The sequence below is a fragment of the Poecilia formosa genome, unplaced genomic scaffold (assembly GCF_000485575.1).
Source record: "Poecilia formosa unplaced genomic scaffold, Poecilia_formosa-5.1.2 Scaffold3, whole genome shotgun sequence".
Taxonomy (NCBI): domain Eukaryota; kingdom Metazoa; phylum Chordata; class Actinopteri; order Cyprinodontiformes; family Poeciliidae; genus Poecilia; species Poecilia formosa.
In genome coordinates this window covers 1,645,921-1,669,862 of record NW_006799942.1, presented here as the reverse complement: position 1 = coordinate 1,669,862, position 23,942 = coordinate 1,645,921, and the positions used below count along the sequence as shown (strand labels likewise).

Sequence of the window (23,942 nt, the reverse complement as noted above, 5' to 3'; positions counted from 1 at the left end):
AAACAATATACAATATATTCGTTCACATTTTGTCAATTTATTGAAACGTGAGATACATTTTCTGTTACATGTTTAAATAAAATAAAAATATAATCACAATTAGATGCTCTGATGAAAAGTATTTACAGAAACCTTTGTTGTGTAATAGGTAGAGCATTTATTTCCACACATTTAACTGTATAAAGTAATAACAAATAAGTAAAAATAATCAAACATAGTCATTCAAGTTGCTGTGTATTTGTTAGATAAGGTAAAAAACAACAAACTCAAAAGCCTGAGATAAAATATTACATTCAAATTTATTCAGTGCATTAAAACACTAAAAACAGTTGATGCAGTGTAATATCTCACATTAGCATGGCAAGTTAAAACCAACAATTCAAGTTGAACAAGCTCATTCATCACAAGTTGTACATACTTCACTTGTTTTACTTGTGACAATCAGTTCAAGCACATAAAATGTTACATTTTAATTTTGTCTCCTTCATTTTGATAAAAGTCCTTCACATTAAACACAACAAATAATAATTATATTAAACATTATCATCTATAAAACATTGCAAACTAAATGTAAACTGAAGTATTCCTTCTTCTATTACAGGTAAGTTTTTGCTGGATTTTCTGCTGCCTCTTCATTTTCACTGGCAGCTGATAAAGTTTCGTCCAGTTCAGCTTGTTTCAACTGGGACTTTGTTGATGGCGCGTCGCTGTGTTCGGACTTTCTCGACTCGGGCCTTTTCATCTGAGACTTTGTCGATGGAGCCCAGGATTTCTCTGAATCCTCTCCCATGTTCTGCTGGGATTCGACGTCATATCCCAGCCTTGAGAGCTGCTGAGGATTGGCGGTTGGCGCCACAAAGGTTTGGGGCCCAGGCGACTTGGGTTTGATGGGTTGAGCCAGCGCCTTCGGCACCCTGGTGAGACGGGAGCCAGCGCGGGTTGATCCGTTAGAGGATTGGACTACCACATAGCGAACTGAGGGGCTCTTGTCAGTGTCGTGGGCTTTGCCTGGGCAGGAGGACTTCATGAACAGACCCCCTCCCAGGATGAGCAGAAACGCTGCCCCCCAGCCAATGTAGAGGCAAGCGCCGAGCTCCCTCTTCTGAGCGTCTATGGCTGCACTGTAGAAGTTCTTCACCACCGTCCCGGCCGCCCACGCCGTAGGGATCAAACACAGCAGCCCTGTGATCATCAGCACCACCCCTCCTGCTATGGCCACTTTCTCCTTCCTTCCTTCATTTCCTTCATCATCCAAGAAGCGGGTGCATTTTCCACCCACGAAGGCCAGGATGAGGCCAAAGCTGCCCGTAACGATGGCGAGGATCATGAGCGCCCTGGCGGTCTGCCTGTCGGCGCTGAGAGCCAGCTGGGACTCATAGGGCTTGCACATCCTCTGTCCTGTGCTTTGAACCACACAAGTCATCCAGATGCCCTCCCAGACAGTCTGAGAGGTCACAATGGAGCTGCCCACGAAGGCAGTCACACTCCACATAGGCAGCGCGCAGCTGGTGATGACCCCAGCCCAGCCCAGGAGGCACAGGGCACTGGCCACCAGCTGCATCCCCATCGAGGCCATGATGGGAAGATCTGTGAAGCTGCTGGAAAAATCCTCTTCAAGAAGAGCCTCTCTTGATCCCTGCGGTGCTTGTTTTGCTTTCAGTGTCGCGCTCTCTCGCTCTCTGATCGGTCTTCTCTGCTATCTTTGTCAGTCCTTAACATGTGCCGCCTCTTTCACATGCCTTTCCCTCTAACCGTGAACTTATCTGGAGTGATCGACGCAGTTTCGGTTCCTCTGGTATCCTTTTTTGAAGTTCCAGGTGTGTCTTAGTTCAGCTGTACTTCATTTGTTTACAGGATATTTCCATCTCTTACTGTCCCTCCCCTTTTTGTGTCATCCACCTGCTCAACATGTCTCTCTACCTGAACGAGCGCTTTCTCTCCTGTCACCTGAGCGGCTGTCGCTGTGCTACTGGTCAGGTGTACATGTGCCACACCTGTCCTACTGGGGAAAGAAAGAGGAGGAGGGTGACAGAAAGAAGTTACACAATCCATCCCCACTCCTATTGTCTCGCTTGACTTAGGTTGCTTAGGTGAAACCAATATTCATTTACATGTAAATGAACGAAACAAAATAGAGAGATTGAGATTGAGGTCCAAGCATTGGCCTTGCTTTGGTGAAATGGCCTCACGTTTTATTTATTGTGGTACACATTATATTTGTGCTGAATAACCAAAAGTTGTAAATTACCCATCAGGGATTCAGAGCAGCTGTGTTTCTCATTTTTTAGAAGAGCAGAAGTGAAATGCCAACTTCAGTTTGTTGGGCCAAAACCAACTTGACTGGAACAACATTGACTGAGGAGAAAAACCGGTTTAAAACATGCAAACACCTTTCCACCCTCACACATGTACACCCACACACACGCACACACACACCACAACGTAAAATTATATGTATTCCTTTTATCTTTGGGATGCTATCAGTGATAACTTCTATATTTATTTCTTTACTAATCTTGAGATGTAATTCATTTGCTTGTACATGGTTGTAAATTTCCTTTGTTTCTCTCGTATTTCCTCGTTTGGTGTTGCCATTGTCAACAGCTTCGACTGTTTTTCCTCAATCATGTCTGGAATGTTTCGGCTTAAATTTCCCGTGCTTTAAATAAACTGTAGCGACAGAAACTCGGTACTTTACAGAAGATCTTTATGAGTATTTGTAGAAAATCAAGCTGGATGTTGTGACAAGGGAAAGACAAATGAGGAATAATCGAATTAAACCTAAAAAATGAATTTACACGCCATGTTTTTGTAACATCTCAAAAAGTATCTTTCAAACTTCAATTGCTATTAAAATAAAATAAAAATATTGAGAGAGTTTTTTGAAAATATAAATGATGATACAAAAGGTTTTGTTTTGCATGATGTTAAGTAACTGATTAACAATTGATAGCAGGTACAATAAGTATTGATCAGGTCAATGTTTATGTTAGTATGTATATTTTTCATATTTTTAATGAAATATGGCTGTAAACAAAAATGTTTTGGTCTTGCTCAACACCTTGGTGGTGATGAAACTTGACTTTAATTTCTATCTGAAATTTAAGATTCTGGTGTTCAGTTTATTTTTTCCCCACTTTAGAGGTCGAGTAGCGCAATCTCTAATATTTCTATTAACATGAAATTTGCATCAGATCTTTGTAGCAATCCAAGTAATGCACACATGCAAAGAAATCAATACAATTTAGTCCATGAATGGGTTTAGGTGGAATGAAGAGGAATGGTAGAGGATGTTCACAGAGAGCCAAGAAATCAGCTGAAATATGTAAGTATTTAGAAAGTGTTTGTGTTGCTATGTTCTTGTCTAATATTAACTGGCAGCCTATAGAGTATTTTTTTCTGTCAGACTTGAACCTTCAGACACACATAAAGGTAATTTAAAAGTCAGCCTCCTAAACATTTCTACGATTAAAAGACTAAAGTCTCAGCAAGATCTTAAGAAATTCATCCATGTTTTTCTCTAATCAAATTTATCACTACCACAGCATCTTCACAGGTCTTCCAAAAACAATCAATCCTTCAGCTGCAGCTGATCCAGAAAGCTGCTGCTGGCGTTCTGACTAAAACCAGGAGGACAGAGCGCGTCAGCCCAGTTCTGAAGTCCTTTCACTAGCTTCCTGTAGCTCAGACAATAGACTTTAAAATACTTTTTGTCAGTTTATAAATCACTGTAGTTCAGTTTTTATTCATATCCCAAGGGCGGATTGGTTCGCAACAATAACTGAAGCCCTACTGCATTACTTTTAGTTTTTAATATGCAACTGATCCCTCGCGTCCCACTTGTTAATTAATAACATACATCTCCCAATAGCAAATAAAAGTTTAACGATAGAACACCATAACCAAGTAGAATAGGTGACATATTCCAAATAGCTTATTGTCCCTCACCCCTTTGTTCAGTTAAAATAATTAATTTAATTAATTATACATACCCATATTCACACATACAGCTCTGGAAAAGTGAAGAGCCCATTGCACTGAACCCCATTAAAAACTTCCTGGTTGTTCCACCAAATATCTGAACTCTTCCTGAGTTAAAACATTAGTATTGTTGTTTCTAAATTAATATGAACTTGTTTTCTTTGCATTATTTGAAGAAAGCGCTCCACCTTTTTCATTATTTTGACCGTTTCTCATTTTCTGCAAATAAATATAAAATTTCTGCTTGGAATTAGGAGACATGTTGTCAGTAGTCCATAGAATATAAGAGCAATGTTCATTTTACTCAAACATAAACCTAGAAAAAGTAAAATCAGAGAAAAATTATCATTTAATGGTCTCTTAATTTTTTTTTCCAGAGCTCTATATACATATACACACAAATAAAGCATTAAAGTACATTGTGCTCCCGAAAATATAAAATATGTATTCAAAATCTAAAAAGAGGTCTTGGTATTGAAGTCTAAGGGAAATTAAGCTCAGCAATGAAAGAAACCCGACCATGCCGGGTTCTGATCTCAGGCATCCTGAAGCACAAAAAAGTAAAATCTTTACTTATATGAACCTTTCAGGTCGCTGCGGTCTTCTGGTCCAAGTCTACTTCCCGTCCTGAGTCAGAACCAAACATGCAGAAGAACAAACTTCCAGAAAACTGCAAAAATCATTAAATTTTTTAAATCAATGTTAGAAACCCCTCTGTTAACTAACTGAAATAACTCATTTTAGTTTGTAGTCCAACTCTTCTTTATTTCTTTTAATGGGGAGTTTTTACCACATAGAAAATGTGCTTCATTTAGAGGGAGCAAATTTTCCATTTAACAGGTTTTTACATATCTTCATAGAATATAATAGAGCAGAATCTCATTTGTTGTCCCACAATGAGGACCTTCAGGGTGTAACGTGCTGAGGCTTTCTGATTTGCATAGTCACCTTGGTCCAGTCATTCCTGCATAGCTGCTTTGCTGCTGGTGGTTTCTTTGGTTCCTTCAGTTCGCTGCTTGTGTTAGCTCCAGTTTGTTAAAGTATCTATCATTCATGCTTGTGTAGCTCCTTTTGTTCTTCCTAAATAACACACTTTGTTTGACCTTCGCTGGCCCGTGTCCAGTGTTTGAGCCCACTCTTCCCACAGCACTCATCAACTCTGTGTGGCCTTCCCTTTCTCATTTTAACACAGCGCGCTTCCTTTGTTGTTTAATTATAATATGTGATAAATACCACTGTGGGCAGTAGATAGTAGGGAATGCAATGTCAAAAGTTTACTGTATTTTCAACTGAGATAGATAAAATCCATTGTTTTGGTGTAAAATTGGGGTTAAACATCTAACATAAATTATAAAACATCACATTGACAAATAGATATCTCCTCCTGCTTGTTTCATGCATTTTTTCTTTTATGTTTTATGTTTAAGCTCCAAATTATTCATAATCCTTTCAGACTTACTACTACTTCCATTCATACTTTGAGAAGTACATCAAAAAATAGTTTAATAAGCCAAAAAAACAAAATCAAAACTACATATTGCACAAAAACATACCAAATTATTTATTTTCTGTTAATTATTTGATTTTAAATATATTAAATTTTTGTTTTACAGTTATCCACAGGCCTATGAGACAATAAACTACGAGTGATGAGCTCTCCGCGGAAACAGCTTTGTCAGTCTTGTTTTTGTTTGGCCGAGTTTCTTCAGCAGAAAGCGAACATTGTCCCACAACCTGTTTGTTCAGATTCCACCCTTTTCATTACGAGCTGCATTTTTTTCCATCACTTTCTGCGTTACTGAAAACATCAGTGATATTTAGAAAAGAAGAAAGATAGTCATCACCACTGACTATAGTTTTAATTATGGATTATAAATGAAAAACAAGAAAAACAACAACAAAGAGTCATAATTGTCAATGTTTACATATGATTATTAAATATCCAGATCAGATTTTGCATAAGTAGAGATCTTACACCTTGTCCAAATAAACAAAAAAACAGATGAGGATGCAGGAACAAAAAACAACAACCGAAGTGAAACTGTTTTTTGGTCTGAAAGCATCTCTACGTATCTATATGTGTTTATAAATACAGTTAATTCACTTTTCACAATATAAATTATCCCTCTGAAGACGACAAACGACATTTCATTCATTCTTTCTGCCACAGTTTCATTCAGTTTCTTGGCTCATCTTCAACAGTCAAACATAAGACTTTTATCAAGTCTTATCTTGCCTCATCTTTACCCGACTCAGTTCTGGCTCTAAACGTATTGCTGCTTGTTGGTGTCCACAGAGCGAGCCTTGGAGTACCGATAGCCGTAGTCGTTCTCGTCCTTGGGGGGACATGTGGCGCAGAGGAGTCCACCGCCGATGAAGAGCAGCGCCGCCGTGCCCCACCCAATATAGAGGGAGGCCCCCAACTCTCTCTTCTGAGCCTCTATCATGATTGGGTTGTAGAAATCCCGAATGATTGTGTTGGCAGTCCAGCAGACGGGGATGAGGACCAAGACACCCGCGATGATGAAGACGACACCTGCAGCGACAGCCACTCTGCTCTTTCGAACTTCGTCTGGTACGAAGTTGGTGCACTTGCCTCCAATCACACCCAGCAGGACTCCGACGACCGCAACGATGATGGCGAGGATGATGAGCGCTCTGGCGGCCTGCAGGTCTTGAGGCAACACCAGAAGAGAATCATAGACCTTGCACTGCATCTGGCCTGTACTCTGAATCACGCAGTTCATCCACAAACCCTCCCATATGATCTGAGCGGTGACGATGTTGGAACCGATGAAGGCTGTGACTTTCCAGGTTGGGAGGCCACAGATGATGATGGCCCCCAGTAAGCCGATAAAGGCCAACACCATCCCCAGGATCTGCTTTCTGCCGGACCCCATGTTGAAGCTCTGTTGCTGTCTTTAGAAACGGAGAAGTCGTGCCGTCCTGAGAGTCGGAGTGCCACAAGATATGTGGGTAGTGGTTTAAGTTGCTCGTTTTAACGAGAGACAAGAGGTCATAGGAGGAGTTAGAGTTGGCTCTAAACTAAAACTGGTTTCTGAGGATTCTGACCAAACCGGATCTCTTTACAACATCATCAATGCGCTTAGAGTTTCGGAGGTATAATGAAAGAAATTCACAGAACAAAAACAAAAATAAAGATAAACTAGGTGTTTCTGCCTGTTTTGCTGATTACATTCAATTCTGAAATCTTCAACAAACTGAAAAAATACAGTAACTACACAATTAAAACTAAACTAAACTAAGCTAAACTAAACGGGATCAGGTCAATGTGGACACTACAGCGATCTGAGTTTCAGTATCAGCTCCTTATTAGGTCAGCTGAAACGTTGCTGACTGCCTTTTCATTAAAGAAATCAACATGTTTAATACCTCTAGTGAAAGGAGAGCTGTATACAGATACATAATACAAAAACAGTTACAAATCTTCTCTCTGACATAATGTTTCATAATTAATTGCATATCTAATCGATACTCTGTCTGATGCCATGGAGATATTTAAAGTTGCACGTCACAACTTCCGGCAGGATCTGTTATCTCTGTCTCTACATTCAGGTTACACACAACCACACAGATTTGGTTAGTGGCACTGTGGTTTGACCCTGTGCTCAGTTTCAAGCCTCATTTGAAGGAGGTGACTAAGATTGCCTTTAGAATATTGGAATATTAGAATATCTTAGAATATCTTAGAATATCCTCAGAATATTGCAAAAATCAGACAAATTTTATCCTTTGGAAATGCTGAGATTTTTAGTCTCCTCACACGTTGATCTGTTTCCCTGGTTACCAAAAAAAGGTTTAGAGACGGTTCTGAATGCAGCTGCTTGTGTTCTGACTAAAACCAGGTAATATGCATAACATGCTGTGGGCCCTTAATTTGCTGCCTTGTCAGGCTCAATCAGACTTTAAGATCTTGTTGCTCACCTTCAAGGCTTTAAAAGGACTGGCATCTCTTCCATCTCTGACATTTTCCACTTTTATGTCCCTCCTGGTATCTCAGATCTCACGGCACTTTTTAAAACTCCCTAAAGCGGAGCAGCCTTCCTCAGGACTTCAGGCCGGCGAGCTCTGTGGATGTTTTAAGGCTAAATTAAAGACCCACATTGGAAGCTTTTAGCATGAGTGGCTTGTTCTCATTGGGCCATGAAACAGTTTTGCCTTCAGATTTGAGTGTAGACTTTGACTAGACCACTCCAAGATCATTTTTGTGCCATTCAGAGGAAGATTTGCTGTGTAAATGCATGTAAATATCACCAGCTGATTGGTGGATATTCTCCTTCAGCTCTTTTTCTGAACTGCTGTGTGAGATTTCCACCAAAAACAATGGGACAAATACGTTCTAAAATAGTTTCACTTCGGTCCGCATGGTTTCACGTGCGTTCTTCCTGGTCTATTCGGTTTTTTTAAATTTTGATTTCTCTAATGGATGCCATTTCCTTGTTGATTCAGAAAGGCTTTAGATGGGGTTCTGGACCGTTTGTGATCTCCTGAATGAGTTATCTTGGCCCTCTTGAAGTCATTTTGACAGTTGATCCTCTCCTGGGAAGATTCACCATTGTTCTTGGTTTTCTTTGTTGATAATAGGTCTGTATCACTACTCTTTTCTCTCTGCAACATCTTTGTTATTTATTCTTTAATTTCCTTTGAATGGGGAACAATGTGTTCCTCTTTGAGATATTTTAGCCTACTTCATGTTGCCAAGCAGGTTCCATTTAAATGGTTTTTTCTCAACATGTCTGGCAAAAATTAGAAACTGAAAAATGAGGCTTAAAAATAAAAAATTGGGGGGAATTACTTTTCACATAGGGGCAGGGTTAGTTGGACAGCTTTTTCACTTAATAAAATAAATCATCTTTTAGGAACTGCTTCTTACACAATTTATCTTTGTCTAATAATGAAAAATGTATTTAAATCACAAGAAATATCAAAAACAAGGCTTTAATATGGAAAAAACTGATATAGACATAAGAATAATAAAGAATTTCAACCAAAATTCAACAAAATATTACATTTTGTCATCACAACACAACAAGTTTCAAAACACATGAAATCATCGTTTCACGTGTGCTTCATTCCTTTGGGTCAATTAAATTCTCATGTTTCACTTCCTGCTCACCAGCTCCACCCTTTTCTCCAAAAATGGTCAACAGGAACATTTCAGCAGGACAACAAAATGGCAGCTAAATGTCACACCCACGTCTTCAAAACAGCAAGTCACCAACTATCGATGATGTCATCCAGTAGTTGGTGACATCGCTACTGCTGATTAACATGATTACAATCTGTTCCAGTTAACGTTTCTGATGTGGTTTCTGACAGCTTAAGTCACCTTTGTAAACTTAGTTTAATTAATATTGTGTAATCAATATTAGGGAGGGTAGCGTTTCCTGACCATACTTCAAACCAGACCCTGAAACAACGGCTTCTCGCCTACGATTGAGTTTGAATATTTATGTATCCGTTGGTTTCAAGAAACTCCAATTTTACTGTTAAGAGAAAAATCACTGAGTTTAGAAAAATCTAAAAAGATCTGCAAGTTGTTCAACCTCAAAGCTGCCATTCCCTCTTTCACAGAACATTTCAGAAACCACAGGATGGACATTCTTGATCATGGGTGTTCAAAGTGTGGCCTGGGGTCTTTTTGAGGCCCTCATAATGATTTTGTGAGGCCCTTCACCACAATTCAAGAATGGTACCAAATCACGCTGTCTCTCTAAATTGATCTGAGGTGTGTTCGTGTTCCAATGTTTTTCTTTGGCGTTTTTGTTACGCCAAAAATTCAGAAATCAGAATCTGCTTAAAACATCACAAAAATTCAGCCAGGATCGACGCAACTTGTGTCTAAAATTAAACTGTGTATTATTTTATATTGTCAAAATTTGTACAAAAATGATTGTCTGTGTACTTAAAAGCAAGAACAAAGTGCAAGACTTGTGCTGAAAATAGACAAGTACCAAAAATGTATTCATAACATACAAAACATAATGCTATGTTTTTGCTACATAATGCTATGTAGCATAAAACATAATGCTACCTTCATTTGTAAAGCATGTAAAGTTTTTGTAATTCCAAAAATGCTAAACTGTCACATTAAGTGTTCACAGTTAAAAGAAGACAACTATTTAAACCAATGCAACTTCAGTAAATGCATAAAAAGAAGAACAAATACTAATTTCAGCATTCAGAAAACTATGATTATCAAATTCTTCAAAATAAAATTCAGATATGTGGAGCTTATAATATTTCATTGCATGTTTTCCCTTCATGTCCTGAATTTGTGCAGTTACTTGAAGCATAATTTTTAAACCATTATCATTTTAGTGCAACTATGATTTGAAATAAATGACAAAAATGTGGCTTCAGTTAGAGACGCTATTTTACACGTAAACCTTCATCATATTCACGACGGATGGCGCAGTGCAGGTCATTCTTCTTCTTCTTCTTCTTCAGCATCTGTAGCTTCCTGTCAGGATCCCTCCTCCGATGACGAGCAGCGCTCCAGAAGCCCAGCCGATGTAGATGGAGGCTCCCAGCTCCCCTCTCCTCTCCCCCGTCGCCACTGGGCTGTTAAATCCCGTGATGATGATGTGAGCCGACCAGCTGACGGGAATGATGCACAGCAAGCCTGCGATGATAAACGCCACTCCTCCGCCAACGCCAATGTTGGATTTCATCAACCTGTCGTAGCGGCAGAAGTTGGTGCACCGAACCCCAACGATGCTGAGCCCGATGGCCACAACGCTGACCCCAAGGGAGGCACAGACGAGGGCCCGAGAGCCCTGCAGGTCCTGAGGCAAGGCGAGGATGGAGTCATAGGCCTTGCACTGCAGGTGGCCTGTGCTCTGGATCACGCAGTTCATCCACAGACCTTCCCAAAACACCTGCGCGGTGACGATGTTGACTCCAACGAATGCCGTCACCTTCCACATGGGCAGAGCGCAGATGAGAATCGTTCCCATGAAGCCGATGATTGCCAAGCAAAAACCAACCAGCTGAGTCCCCATTGTGTCGAGGCGAATGTTTCCCACAAAGTAAACAAGAAAAGTGGAAAAACTCAACCTCGTGTTGACATAAAACCCGTTTTTGCAGCAGGTTTTAACATGGTTATGAACGCGGTCGGTTGTGCGTTTCAGTCTGTTTTTTGCAGCGTAGCAGGTATGAAAGCAGCAGCTGGGAGGGGACTGGATGGTTAAGGTAACAAAAACAGGTTTCCTGCTTGTCTTGATTCCTGCTCGACCTGAATAGTTCTGGGAAGAAAACTCTTTACAAAAGTAGCACAAGAGCTTAGAGATCACAAACAAAAAAGGTTGCATTTACAAACTCTAAATGCTCTGGGACACAACCATCACATTAACCATCATTCATCAAAAAGGAAAAGAAATGTAATATATTTATATAGTATAAATATTAAAGGTGTTTTTTTTTTGCTTGTTTGTTTTGTTGTTGTTGTGTTTTTACAAGTTGCTCTTCTTAATGGTTCTGATTAAAAGTTGGGCTGAAAGTTCTGGCAACTTGGGAGCCAAGATTTGGTGTCCAAAGTGAGGCCCATGGGCCATTTACGGCCCTCTGAAGGATTTTGTGCGGCCCGCCACCAACCTTACTTCTAGTATGGAGTAAATCTTGAACATAAGTGCAGGTGGCTGGTGTTGATGTAAACTTTTCCATCTTGTATGGAATTACTTTCTACAGATAAATAACATCCCGTTTAAAAAGAAACAAAATATAGATTTCTAATCATTAACAACAACATTTCTGCATTTATCTTTGCTTGGGAGAAACTAGAACCACAAATATCAACCTATATTTACTCAAATGTAAATTATGTTAAATAAGAAAACAATAAATACAAAAAAGTTAGAAACTGTCTGATAATGTGATTGCACAAAACCTTTTAATGTTTTCATCTACAATGATTCATAAATCCACTTTCTACAAAAATCTGACTATTTTGTTGATTTAATTATAATTCTATTTTTTAGTTAATTAATGAGCATATAAAATTTGAAAAAAAGGTTAAAGGTTTTAATGGGGCAGCATTTGGAAAGTTAAAAGTCATCCTACTGTATTTTTGCTGAACTGCGAGATCCTGTGAAAATACTAACATCAACTCTCATCATTCCTCGAATCAATGCAAAGCATCATCATACCCGGAACATGTCTGTCAATTTCAACAAAATCTCAGGCTTTGGTTGTCCTGTGCAAATAACACATAAAAACCTGAAATTGGGGAGTTATTTATTACAGCTAATGCTTATCCTGTGTTAATATGTTTTTTTGCAACAGGAATGAGATATTTTCAAACAACTCCCACAATGTTTAGATCATTAAACTGGAAATTAAGCCCTTTTAGCACAGGATTTAGTTAGTGATCAGGGAATGGGGAAGAGGAGGAATGAAGGGAACTCTTTACTTGGTTGGAAGAGTTTATTCCCAGAGTTTGGATTTAAACTTTCTCTGATTCTCTGTGCCACTTCATGTTTTCTCCTGATTGAGCTGAACAAAATTCTCTGCCAGTCAAAACCTCGCGTGTCTTAGGATTGTGTACCCACAATTTTATCTTTTGAGTGAAAAAACTGAGGTTGGCAATAGGCAGAACAAGTTATTTCAGGTCAGTTTACATTTTACAAGGAATTCAAGAGCAGAGTTCCAGGAAAGACCTTCCCATTGCAGCATACTTTAGAGTAATCATAGCCAATCACAACACAGTTTTGTGATGGCACACAAAAAGAAAGTTCTGCTCAACAAATGAAAATCAATCTTAAAAAGCAACATAATTATAATTTTTTATCCCCCTTGCTGCCAGAGAGAATAGACGTCTCTGTTTGTGAAGTACATTCTGCCTTTCATTTGTTTCCTCAAAAACTGGTGAACTGAGCTTTACCTACTTAGAAGTTTTGACAAATGTTGGATGGATTTAACCAGTTGGTCTAAAAGCAAAATACAAAGATTGGGACATTTTCTGTCTGTGGGTTTAGTGTGTTTACATGTGTTTAGTGCTATATCAAGCTGTGTTTTGGATTACAATTTAGCAAGTCTGGGCTGCTAAATATCCAGTTGAATTGGGTGGTTTTGCAACCGTCAAACTGAGTAAATAATCCTCAGCTAATGAAGCAAAGCACAGCAATTAGCCTCGGCTCATAAGGAAACACCAATAGCGCTTTGAATCACCAGCATACAGCTGTGTGGAAAATATTTCCTGATGACAAACTTGGTTTTGTAATGTTTCCATTGAGGAAACTGGGTATAAATCTCCCAGACATTTCCATTGCAGAAAACCAGACCTAGTGAGAGTTAAAGGGTTCTGAGGAAATGCAGAGGAACCCTGAACCAAAGCGTGGGACAAAACTTTCCTGGCTGAATGTTCAGTCTAAGAGCTTTAAATTACAGTTCTGAATATTTTAGTCAAACAATGTACCCACTTTACTTTTGCTTCTCAGCATTCAGTTTGGATTTAACCAAAACTGCAGTTTCTCTAATATTTTGGTTTCTGTTACAGTGGATTCACCACAACAGGAGCTGCACAGGGTGACATAAGCAGACAAGCTTTAAGTAATGCTCATTAGCTTGGTGCTAGTGAGTGTTCAAACAACGCTAGCAGAATGCTTCAAGGTTAAACTCCAGCTAATTTACGTTTGAAGAGTTTGTGTACTTTGTCAATTTTAACCGACTCTTGCTCCCATTGTAGACTGCTGCAAGCTTCCACTTTCAGAGTTATAGGTTGCAACACCCCACCCAACAAGATCTAGACAAAGACTTGATTAAAAAAAAAAGTAGTTTTATTAAAAATCAGCAAGTTTAAGATTAAAACCCTGGCTTGGCGTTCAGTCCAGATTTTCAGGAAAACAGTCTGAGCAGTTTAAACGTAGGCTGCTGTGCTGGCAGCCAAGCGTGGGGCTGAATATTTAACAGAGTAGCGGCCATCTTTCTGCTGCTGGCGCTGACAGAGGAAAGCCCCGCCGATGATCATGAGGCTTGCTGATCCCCAGCCAATGAACAGTGCCGCACCAAGCTCACTCTTCTGGGCATCAGGCAGGTCGGGGTTGTAGAAGGTCTTGATTATCTCGTTGGCAGACCAGGACACTGGGATCAGACACAGGATACCTCCAACAATGAAGAACACACCTGCAGCAATGGCTACCTGGCTCTTAGCAAGGTCATCTTCAATGCAGTTGGTGCATTCTCCCCCTGTGACGGCTAGCAGGAGTCCCAGGAACGCGACGATGATCGAGATCACAACCAGAGCGCGGGCTGCTTGGAGTTCTTGAGGCAGAGCCAGCATGGAGGCGTAGAACTTGCACTGTATCTGCCCGGTGCTCTGCACCACACAGTTCATCCACAGGCCCTCCCAGAAGGTCTGTGCCGTCATGATGCTGTTCCCAACAAAAGCAGACACCTTCCACATCGGCAGGGCACAAATGATGATGTCACCAGTAAAGCCAATGGTTGTAAGGAAGATGCCAAAAATCTGGAAGCATGCAGATGCCATCTTTGCTTCAGTTGCACCAAAGGTTGAAAGTCTCTTCAGCAGCAATGGATAATACAACCAATCCTCACCTGCAGCTTTAAGTATCCAAGAGGAAGCAGGAGAGGAGAATCTGACTGGCTGCCAAGAAATGATCAGACTGACAACACCTGGGAATCAATCAAGCTGAGTGGTTCCACCTGAGCTCAATAGATGCTGGCGGCTGCTTGCTTTTACTCTACTGACTTGGATCTGGTTTCATCTACAGATAAAAGGGGATTAAAGTGAGATCAGGATTTATTGCTGCATTTAATGATTTTTAATCTGTTTAAAAATATTTTTGTTCAAGATACACATGTAATAGAAATGGAAAAGTGCTTATTTTTATGCATTTAAAATACATTAATATGGTTCTATTAAACTGTGCATATGTCAAATAGATAAGAGCACAAACAAAAGTAGGCATTTATTTATTTATTTTTTTAGTTTTAGTCCATTTAAAGTGGGGAGAATTATTCTTATTCATAAAATACAGGCTAAATTTGAATTGAAGTCATGTAGTTTCATATAAACTAAATAAAAACAAGCAAACAAATGGAATATAATGGGTTTATGTGGAATTAATAATGTAGAATATCATCAAATGATTATTTCAGTAATTCAGTTTAAAAGATCAGATTTAATAGATTTGATTGGATGATTATGGGTTAATAATGTTTTGGTCCTGTACTGATTCATCTGTGTTTGGTGACACTTGAATACTGTCAGTTAGTTTTCAGTGGAAATAATTTGCATCAAAAAGCTGCAAGTTAACTGTCAAGTTCACAGTTAGCAAATTGTAGGACTAAATTTAAAACCTTTTGATTTGAAATTTGATCAGAGTGACATATGTGTTACAAACAATCTTGGTTGTATTTGCAGAAACATGACTGAGTGAGTGCTCTTTGCAGCAAACCATCTTTGACATATATTTCTCCTGGAACCATCAAGAATTTGGGTAATTAGGACAAAAACAGCTCATGATGAACACTGTGCATGTACGTTACACTCTCTACTTTGGAAAACTTTTGTCCTTTTACAAAAATCAACTCATAGCTCTTCAGATAAGAAAAGTAAGTGTATGTGGAGACTTTTCTTTGTTTTCCTGGCTGTCCAGCTGCTCATAATCATGTGTTGTGAGGACAGAACACTCCCCTAAAATCTTTACAATCCTCTCGAGAATGGAGGCATCTCTTTTCAACCAGACTTTTTTTCTTCTTTCTTCTAAACTTTCCATTATTATGCAAAGTACAGCGTTTTACTGAGGCCATAACTTTCATATTAAAAGTATTTTTCGATTGGTTTTCTTAAATATTAAAATGCTCTGAGGAGCTAAATGGAGTCCATTAATTTAGTTAGAACAGAATTGTAAACATGTTAAGATTTTATCGATTTATTTTATAAAGTTGGCATTTAACCTCCATTTTAGACATTTTCTTTAAGAATTTGCTGCTGTACTTCTTAAAATAGCTTATAGGTAATAATCAGATTTTTTTTAATGGTCTTTTCATGTTTGTCCTTCACACTCAGGCTGTGATTTCTTTTTGTTCTCCAATCTCTTTTCTGGGGGTACTGAAGGGCCTCTTTATGTGAGGGGAACGCCTCTTGGCTCAAAGCATGATAGATGTTTATATGTGAACACTGGTGCAGCCAGCCCACCCCGACTGACTTGCATAAAACTTCTTGGCAGCAGACGGACTTTCAGTTGGTGGCCAGGCGCAGAGAAAGACGCAGAAACCTGACAGAAACAGCGATGGCGTCTTTAGGGTTGCAGATTCTCGGGGTTGCTCTGGCCGTGATTGGATGGTTGGGGAACATCCTGATCTGCGCGCTGCCACTATGGAGAGTCTCTGCCTTCATTGGCAACAACATTGTGGTGGCCCAGAGCATCTGGGAAGGCCTGTGGATGAGCTGCGTGGTGCAGAGCACAGGCCAGATGCAGTGCAAAGTCTACGACTCCCTCCTGGCTCTGCCTCCAGACCTCCAGGCGGCTCGGGCCATGATCGTCATCTCCATCCTCTTCTCTTTCTTCGGCCTGCTGCTGTCTGTGGTTGGTGGGAAATGCACCACCTGCATCGAGGATGAAACAGCCAAAGCTCGAGTGTGCATCTCTGCTGGTATTTTCTTCCTCCTGAGCGGAGCGCTGTGCCTTGTGACCGTCTCTCTGCCGGCCAACGCCATCATCAAGGACTTTTACAACCCGCTGATTCCTGACGCTCAGAGGAGGGAGCTGGGCGCCTGCCTGTATGTGGGCTGGGGGGCAGCGGGACTTTTACTGATCGGTGGGGCGCTGCTGTGCTGTCAGTGCCCGTCAGGAAGAGAGCACTACAACGGAGTAAAGTACACTGCGCCCAAATCCACAACGCCAGGGAAGGAGTTTGTCTGAGCTGCTGAGCAACAGAGACGAACTCACCAAAAGACAGAACAAACTTTTTCTCAGAGGGGATTCTGACTAATATCAACAACTAAAACAAACTGACTTTCTGCTTGAGAAAGATTGATAGATTAACTCATTAAACGTTAGAATTATGCAATTATTTCCTTACTTATTGATTGTGATGATCAGTAAGATTTTCTAACAGGCACTTTTTGTTTTTATTAACTAAGATGCATTTCTCAATGCTATATTTTATTAAAATAAATACATTTCATGTCAAAAATGTGGCATGTGCTTTTTTTATTCACAAGTGAAATAGGTTTATGGAGTACCAACTATACTACCTTCAATCAGGAGGTTTGCCTGCCACTAAATTCAAATTAGGGAAAATGTTCTTACATCTGCATGTTAATTAAATTATTAGAGGAGGGGTTTTCAAACTGAGGTTCGTGGGCCAGTTGAAGCTGGTCAGGAATTGTACATATTTCTCCAGCAGCACAAGTGGTTGATGAAAACACTTTGTAAACTATTTCTGGTGAGGTTTTCTCTGAAAAATGTTAATAAAAAATCAAGACCAAATGTGTACCAAGAAAACTGTTGGGTAAAATAAGTTACCTACGTTAGGTATTTGGGTTTTACCTGCTTACCTGGTTTTAATAACATCATTTGATTTAGTTTTTATTTTTATTCTTTACGTTGTGACTCTTATATTGGGTTTGTGAATAAAAGCAATGTCTGATTGTAAACAGAAACTTTTAAGTCCTTCGTCTTTTATCAAGTAGTTAATCAGCGAAGCTTAGCAACAGGTGGGGGAGGGGGAGTCTCTATGCTCTAAACAGCCAGAGGAAGCTCCTCCAGTCACTTGGCACAGAAACACTGTCCCAGAAAATATTGTGGGTTTGAGTCTGTAACCGTTTAAATTCTTGGTAAACTGCACATTTTAACAGATGTTAAAGTGACACTTAAAGAAAATAAAAACATTTTTGTGGAAATTTTATTTTTGCCAAGCTGCTTTTTTAAATGAAAGTAAAATACAAAGGAAACACGAGGACACGTTTCATCATTACAACTATACAAGTGCATTTTCTAAGAAAACAGTAATTAGTCAAAGTTGAGGGTTTATATTCATTTACTTTTCTTTTTTTGTGTTTAAAGATTTGAATCTGAAGCACTGAAGACAATTTTTAAAAGTCTGTCCTCCGTAGAAGGCTCGAAAGACGTCCTTTCACCCAGAGAAGTGAAAATATCCATTCTTTGAACAACTAAGATGGTTTCTCAGCAACATGGATCCAAGCACACGCAGCCCTCTGTTGTCTCTGCCGGTGACATCCATTTTACTCAAGACAGAAAAGCTAAATCACTGTCTCAACACAGCAGTTTCCCATTACAACATGGCAAACAGCTCATCCAGTTACAGTAAATCCCCAGCTGGATTCCTCCGCGTTTCATCACAACCAGAACAATTTCAGTTTTATTTACAGGGCAGATGAAGGATAACAAACATTCATTTGGAAGATATAGGAAAACCTTATAATTATCTTTGTATTACGCAGCTCATTTCATAACCTTTGTAAAATATCATAATTGTCTAGAAAAAGTAAAGTTACAGCAATAGCGCATATCAGAAATGCACTGATCACAGTTTTCTGGGCCAATATTCATGGTTTTCTATGAGAATTTCAACATCTTTATTTTTACCTACTACAGACACATTAAATAAATCCAATGTGCATCAAATTATTTTATAGTAGTGGTTTCTAAACTCAAAGGTAAACAAAGAAATTTCAGAACTTTTTTTTTTAGTTTTTAGACCCAAATGGAGCATCATAGTACCAGCTGATTTTGATGCATTTATAGCTCAAACAAGGAAATTTCTCTTTTTTTGTTGCTCTTGTGTTTTATGAATGGAAAAAAAAATCAGGTTTTGACCAATCAGGGGAAATTAGCTGATTCCTATGTAAAGCTTACTGGTTGGAGAAACTACCACATTGCTCAGCTGGTGATTATTTGATGATTTATTATGAGAAATCTTTAAAAGTTTATTCACTCTAGAAGTCTTGCTAAGATCTTTTTAAAACCTCAAAATTCATTAAAAGGTCTACACAACTACAGGTAAGGAACTAGGTTAAATGTATTTTTAGCTATGTAATTAAAGATCTCTGCAGACAGGGGACTCACACATAGTCCACATTTGATGAGACGGTTCTTGCCGGGCCAAACTTTGCAGGTATGTAGGGTCTGTTGTCCTTTGGGGGGCAGTTGTTGCAGAGCAGACCGCCTCCCAGAAGCAGCAGGGCTGCGGAGCCCCAACCGATGTACAGCGCAGCGCCAAGCTCCCGTCTTTGTGCCACCGTCACCAAGGGGTTGTAGAAATCCCTGATGACGGTGTGAGCTGACCAGGACACCGGGGTCATGATCAGCAGGGCGGTTATTATGAAGATCACTCCAGAGACGATGCAGGCTTTGGCTTTGGACGCCTCGTTGTCCATGCAGTTGGTGCACTTCCCTCCAACGATGGCCATGAGGATGCCAAACACGCCGACGATCACAGAGATGATCACCATGGCCCTGGCGGCCTGCAGGTCCTGAGACAGCGCCAGCATGGAGTCGTACACCTTGCACTGCATCTGCCCCGTGCTCTGGACCACGCAGCTCATCCACAGGCCTTCCCAGATCACCTGCGCGGTGACGATGTTCGCCCCAACGAAAGCGGTGACCCTCCACATGGGCAGAGCGCAGGTGATGATGGTGCCCAGCCATCCAATGAAGGACAGGAGGATACCAAGGATCTGAAGCCCCTGAGAAGCCATGATGAGCCCACAGGTGTTGACTGGTAGAAACGAGGATGATCACGTCTTAAATATAATAAAGTCCTTTCTTCATGCTCCGCTGTCAGACCTGTTAATGCACACGGTTCCTCAACTCTGAATCTTCGAAAGTTTCGGTTGTGGGACAATAAAGAGCCCTAGTTGTGGTTCAGACTTCAGGGTGGAGTTTCTGTCCCACTGGACAGAAACAACAATGAAAACTGAAACCTGATACCTTCAAACTCTTGTTCATTGTTCTCTCACATACAACCTTCTGTTATTTGAAGCAAGGCTTCAAGATTGCGACAATGGCTGCAGGTTGCAGCTGTGTTTGTCCATGCACCCTCCCACACACATATAGGTCAGCTTTGGCCTCAAGCAAATACAAACTGCAGCAGGTTTAGCTAAAAACAAGTAGATTCTTTAAAAAAGAAGGAAGGGTGGAAGGAAATTAAACTTTACGCTGTAAGTCTTAGAGTTTTATTAAATCTTGTTTTAACAAGGAGAGTTATGTCCCAAACCAACATTCCCCAGAGATCTGCCTTCTTGGTGTCGAAACCACATCCTCCTCCCATTTTCTCAAGTTGACCATCACATCACACCAAATGGAGCAAGTTACACCACACTGTTAATATATAGCTGCTCTATTTTACCTCATGATTAACTGCATAGAAGAAAATACAGAGTCTTAAGTAACATTGTCCGGTTACGATGAGGCAGGAACATTTCAGAACTAAACCCAGATTGTTTATAGAGTTAGGGGAAATACTAAAATGAACGGATGTCGATACAAGGTCCTAATATGGGTAGAAATGCAAACTTGTGTTTGTGTTTTCTTGTAGATACAATTTTCACCAACAAAGGAGGAACAGTTTCCTGGACCTCACTTTTTTCAAATGTTCTGAGCTCTACTAGTTAGGTTTAGAAGTGTGGTGTAAATTGCGTTTTGGTTAAAGTTTAGCTTAAGAATATATTTGGAAGGATTATGGAAAATGTCTGAGTTAGTCTTAAATGCAGTAACTGAATTGAATGGAAGTCAATAAGGTCCTCAGACCGACAGAAGGACACCTGTGAGTGAATCTTGTCTTACTGCACCTGGCTTTCTGGACAAAGTTGTAATAATTGTTGCAATGTGCAGGTGCAGATGCCTCACAGCTGACACCTGCACATTTCTAGGTTGGCATGGTAACCATTTCAGTTCAACTTAGGTTTTTTTATGGCCGAAATTTCCAATTATAGTTTTTTTTAAAAAGTTACATAATAAAAGATTGATTTTATTAGGTAATTTTACCATACAATGCTGTATTACACTTTCACAGTCGCCAATCATTTTTCCCAATTTAATATTAATATTTAATATTTGTTCACAGAATAATCTGAGACTGAATTTTATATGCCTCAGCAAACTTATGCTACATAGAAAAAAGGTGTTAGCAAAAATATTAATAAATAATTGTGCGATAAATGGGAATGTAGTTGTGATTCAAGCATTTTTCTGATTATCTCAGTGAGTATTTTATAAAATAGCCATGCGCAGGTACAAAACAGTTTAATGTTGTTTTAGTGTAACCAGGTTGTTGCGTCTTTCTGCCCAGGTCCATCATGAAACGAGATCTAGATCTCGATGGGGTTTTACCTGGTTAAGTAAAAGGGAAACCTATGCGGTTAAGAATCGTACCTGTGTGGTCGGCAACATGCTCCAATATTAGTAAATGTAAGCACACATGTTGTTACATCAGAAGATTTCTGAAATTTATACTACGGTAAATTCAATTAACTGGTTGAATTGAAATGTGTTTTTTGCGATGGACTGGCGACCTGTCCAGGATGTGCCTTACCACCTGCCTAATGACCTGTTGATAGTCACCAATAAGTAATTAATCATAAGTAGAGCTTTACAGCTGTAATGCCAATGAAGACTTTCCCACTGATTATTATTGGCAGTCTAAATAATTTTTGTCATGGGAGTTTTTAAAAAACATAAATTAACACAATTAGACAATGTTTTTTTTTTGTTTTTTTTTACATGTTTTGCTGTCATGCCTTATTTACTGTCAGAAAAGCTCCTTAGATTAATTAAAATCCTTATTAAATATGTAATAAAATTAGTCATTTAGGCCTTAATAGCAACTGAGCTTTACTTAAATCCGATTGTTATTTGAAACTGAATTCAAATGTAACAGCGGAAATGCTTTTTAATATGGCTTTGAGATTTTTTATTTCATTTTCTACTAACTCAAATGACTGATAAATGTCATTTTCAATGACATCAGATAATTGTGTGAAAACTGTACTGTAACACTATATGCTTACAGAAACTTTGAATATGCAAATCATCTCTTTAAGTGTAGGATTGCATGATGTAGAAAGTAATAAAACTAGTTTGGTGAACACAAACATTTTGTTAATGAACAGAAACATTTGCTGTTTGTTTTAATTTAGTTTTTAAGTCTATGAATCTGTTTTAAAAGTTTAAATTCCTTTGTTTGGAGGCTAAGAGATGAGCAAAGCCAGTTGGTTGTCGTCTTACTTGATTTTCCAGCCGCACCTAAACCTGATCAACAGGAAAATCAAACAATAGACTCCTCTTGAATGCTGTGAGGGCATTTATTTTCAGATTGAAGTTTGTTTTGATTAAAACTTTGCCGTAAGCAAACAAATGTGTTAAAATATACATTAATATCACAATTTACAGTGATTTTTTTAAGAAATGTCTATTTCCAGTGAAAGAGTGATTTTCGAGAAGTGAAAAATTGAAGAAAACATCACAGACTAGCACATAAGTAAACAAAAACATGTGTATTTACAGAACATCTGTCGCATAAAACATCACAATAGGCAGATAAGAAACATTCCACATTGATGACCAAAACAAACTTTACAAAGTTAAAAAGTAGTCAAAAACACACAGCTGTGTAAATAGGCCAATAAAGAAACACCTAATAATGTTGACACAATATTCATTAAATAGAAGTAATGAACATGTAAAATGAAATTTGTTCTTGAGGTGTGGTTCCGATCAGGATGACGTTTTTAGTATCAGCACTGCCAAACCAGCAGCACCAGTCCATCTGTCTCACTAAGATAAGCCGGAATCAGTTTAAACATGGTTTTTCTCTGGAATGCTGGAGTACTCGGATCTGGGGGCCGTGTACTCAGAGTTTCCAGCCTTGTACTTCGCGGCGTAGTTGGTTGAATCGTTGCGGGGGCAGTTGCTGCAGAGCATTGCTCCGCCGATCAGCATCAAGGCAGACGCGCCCCAGCCGATGTAGAGCGAGGCCCCCAGCTCGTACTTCTGGGCCTCGACCACATATGGGTTGTAAAAGTTCTGGATGATGGTGTGGGCCGTCCAGCAGACAGGGATGAGGCAGAGGACCGCAGCTACTATGAACATGACGCCAGAAGCAATGCCCACCTTGATCTTTGCAGTCTCATTCTGGACACAGTTGGTGCACTTCCCTCCAGCTACGCAGAGCAGGATGGCCAGGATGCCCACCAGGATGGAGATGATGACGAGGGCCCGGGCCGCCTGGAGGTCGGAGGACAGGGCCAGCATGGAGTCGTAGACTTTGCACTGCATCTGGCCCGTGCTCTGGACCACGCAGCTCATCCAGATCCCTTCCCAGGTGATCTGTGATGTGACAATGTTGCTGCCGATGAAAGCAGTGACCTTCCACATGGGAAGGGCACACACGATGATGGCGCCGATCCAGCCTATGATCCCCAGAGCAGAGCCCAGGATCTGGAACCCAGCAGAAACCATTGCAGATGGAGGATTCTTTTCAAATTAAGCTTCTGTCTTTAAAAGGTCTTTGTCTGTCTCGTCAGTCGTGCGCTGTAAGATGTTTGACGCTTTGTGCTCTCTTGTCGTCGGGTGAGTTTGTTGAATGGCTCACGATTCAACAGAGTTTGTACATAAGCCTTAAAGAGGAGGAGTTGTGGAGAAAAACAACACACCCTCCTGAGTGCAAGTCCTCCCCACCCACCCAGGAAACCATCAACCTGTTCATAAATCTAAACTATTTTCATGGGTTTATCTGAAAAACTCCTAAAAAGTGCCTTTTCCAGTAAAAATCAATCAAAAATACCCAAAAAATATTAAACATCCTATTAAAAGCTGATGTTTACAGTTGATTTTATTTGTTGTTTTGTTGTTTATCCATCCCTTCCCCCAACCAGTCTCACCTGAAACAGCAGGTGGGCGGAGTAACAGGTGACAGGTGACTCAGATGGTTTTAAATGACAATATTTCTAC

General features: G+C 39.8%; 7 protein-coding genes across 8 annotated transcripts; 1 reads left to right on the top strand and 6 right to left on the bottom strand.

The window, feature by feature from the left end:
- Nucleotides 1-21: 21 nt before the first annotated feature.
- Nucleotides 22-2,770, bottom strand: LOC103139459 (claudin-4-like). Its single transcript, XM_007554097.2, has one exon. The coding sequence runs from the start codon at nucleotides 1,574-1,576 to the stop codon at nucleotides 596-598; it is 981 nt and encodes a 326-aa protein (XP_007554159.1). The 5' UTR covers nucleotides 1,577-2,770; the 3' UTR covers nucleotides 22-595.
- Nucleotides 2,771-5,821: 3,051 nt separating this feature from the next.
- On the bottom strand, nucleotides 5,822-6,953 carry LOC103139452 (claudin-4-like). The gene has a single exon (XM_007554085.2). It carries the CDS (start codon nucleotides 6,879-6,881, stop codon nucleotides 6,246-6,248), a length of 636 nt encoding a protein of 211 aa, XP_007554147.1. The 5' UTR covers nucleotides 6,882-6,953; the 3' UTR covers nucleotides 5,822-6,245.
- A 2,986-nt stretch (nucleotides 6,954-9,939) lies between these two features.
- LOC103139444 (claudin-4-like) lies at nucleotides 9,940-11,425 on the bottom strand. The gene has a single exon (XM_007554072.2). It carries the CDS (start codon nucleotides 11,313-11,315, stop codon nucleotides 10,449-10,451), a length of 867 nt encoding a protein of 288 aa, XP_007554134.1. The 5' UTR covers nucleotides 11,316-11,425; the 3' UTR covers nucleotides 9,940-10,448.
- Nucleotides 11,426-13,760: 2,335 nt separating this feature from the next.
- Nucleotides 13,761-14,571, bottom strand: cldnd (claudin d). The gene has a single exon (XM_007554059.1). The coding sequence runs from the start codon at nucleotides 14,486-14,488 to the stop codon at nucleotides 13,859-13,861; it is 630 nt and encodes a 209-aa protein (XP_007554121.1). The 5' UTR covers nucleotides 14,489-14,571; the 3' UTR covers nucleotides 13,761-13,858.
- Nucleotides 14,572-14,685: 114 nt separating this feature from the next.
- LOC103139377 (claudin-like protein ZF-A89) lies at nucleotides 14,686-17,045 on the top strand. 2 transcript variants are annotated; one of them, XM_007553956.2, is made up of 3 exons: nucleotides 14,686-14,748; nucleotides 15,386-15,576; nucleotides 16,194-17,045. In XM_007553956.2, exons 2-3 carry the CDS (start codon nucleotides 15,484-15,486, stop codon nucleotides 16,887-16,889), a joined length of 789 nt encoding a protein of 262 aa, XP_007554018.1. In that variant the 5' UTR covers nucleotides 14,686-14,748; nucleotides 15,386-15,483; the 3' UTR covers nucleotides 16,890-17,045. The 2 variants fall into 2 exon arrangements, with proteins under 2 accessions (XP_007554018.1, XP_016528102.1); XM_016672616.1 differs by lacking the exon at nucleotides 14,686-14,748 and having other exon boundaries at nucleotides 15,469-15,501.
- Nucleotides 17,046-17,860: 815 nt separating this feature from the next.
- On the bottom strand, nucleotides 17,861-19,803 carry LOC103139368 (claudin-4-like). Its single transcript, XM_007553944.2, has one exon. It carries the CDS (start codon nucleotides 19,688-19,690, stop codon nucleotides 19,055-19,057), a length of 636 nt encoding a protein of 211 aa, XP_007554006.1. The 5' UTR covers nucleotides 19,691-19,803; the 3' UTR covers nucleotides 17,861-19,054.
- A 2,663-nt stretch (nucleotides 19,804-22,466) lies between these two features.
- LOC103139361 (claudin-like protein ZF-A89) lies at nucleotides 22,467-23,595 on the bottom strand. The gene has a single exon (XM_007553930.2). It carries the CDS (start codon nucleotides 23,448-23,450, stop codon nucleotides 22,788-22,790), a length of 663 nt encoding a protein of 220 aa, XP_007553992.1. The 5' UTR covers nucleotides 23,451-23,595; the 3' UTR covers nucleotides 22,467-22,787.
- Nucleotides 23,596-23,942: the final 347 nt, after the last annotated feature.

Bases quoted from the DNA above. Each gene is read 5' to 3' on its own strand.
- LOC103139459 (XM_007554097.2), bottom strand. From the start codon at position 1,576: ATGGCCTCGATGGGGATGCAGCTGGTGGCCAGTGCCCTGTGCCTCCTG.
- LOC103139452 (XM_007554085.2), bottom strand. From the start codon at position 6,881: ATGGGGTCCGGCAGAAAGCAGATCCTGGGGATGGTGTTGGCCTTTATC.
- LOC103139444 (XM_007554072.2), bottom strand. From the start codon at position 11,315: ATGCAACCTTTTTTGTTTGTGATCTCTAAGCTCTTGTGCTACTTTTGT.
- cldnd (XM_007554059.1), bottom strand. From the start codon at position 14,488: ATGGCATCTGCATGCTTCCAGATTTTTGGCATCTTCCTTACAACCATT.
- LOC103139377 (XM_007553956.2), top strand. From the start codon at position 15,484: ATGATGAACACTGTGCATGTACGTTACACTCTCTACTTTGGAAAACTT. The intron at 15,577-16,193 runs GTAAGTGTATGT...ACTTCTTGGCAG, and splicing joins TAGCTCTTCAGATAAGAAAA to CAGACGGACTTTCAGTTGGT.
- LOC103139368 (XM_007553944.2), bottom strand. From the start codon at position 19,690: ATGGCTTCTCAGGGGCTTCAGATCCTTGGTATCCTCCTGTCCTTCATT.
- LOC103139361 (XM_007553930.2), bottom strand. From the start codon at position 23,450: ATGGTTTCTGCTGGGTTCCAGATCCTGGGCTCTGCTCTGGGGATCATA.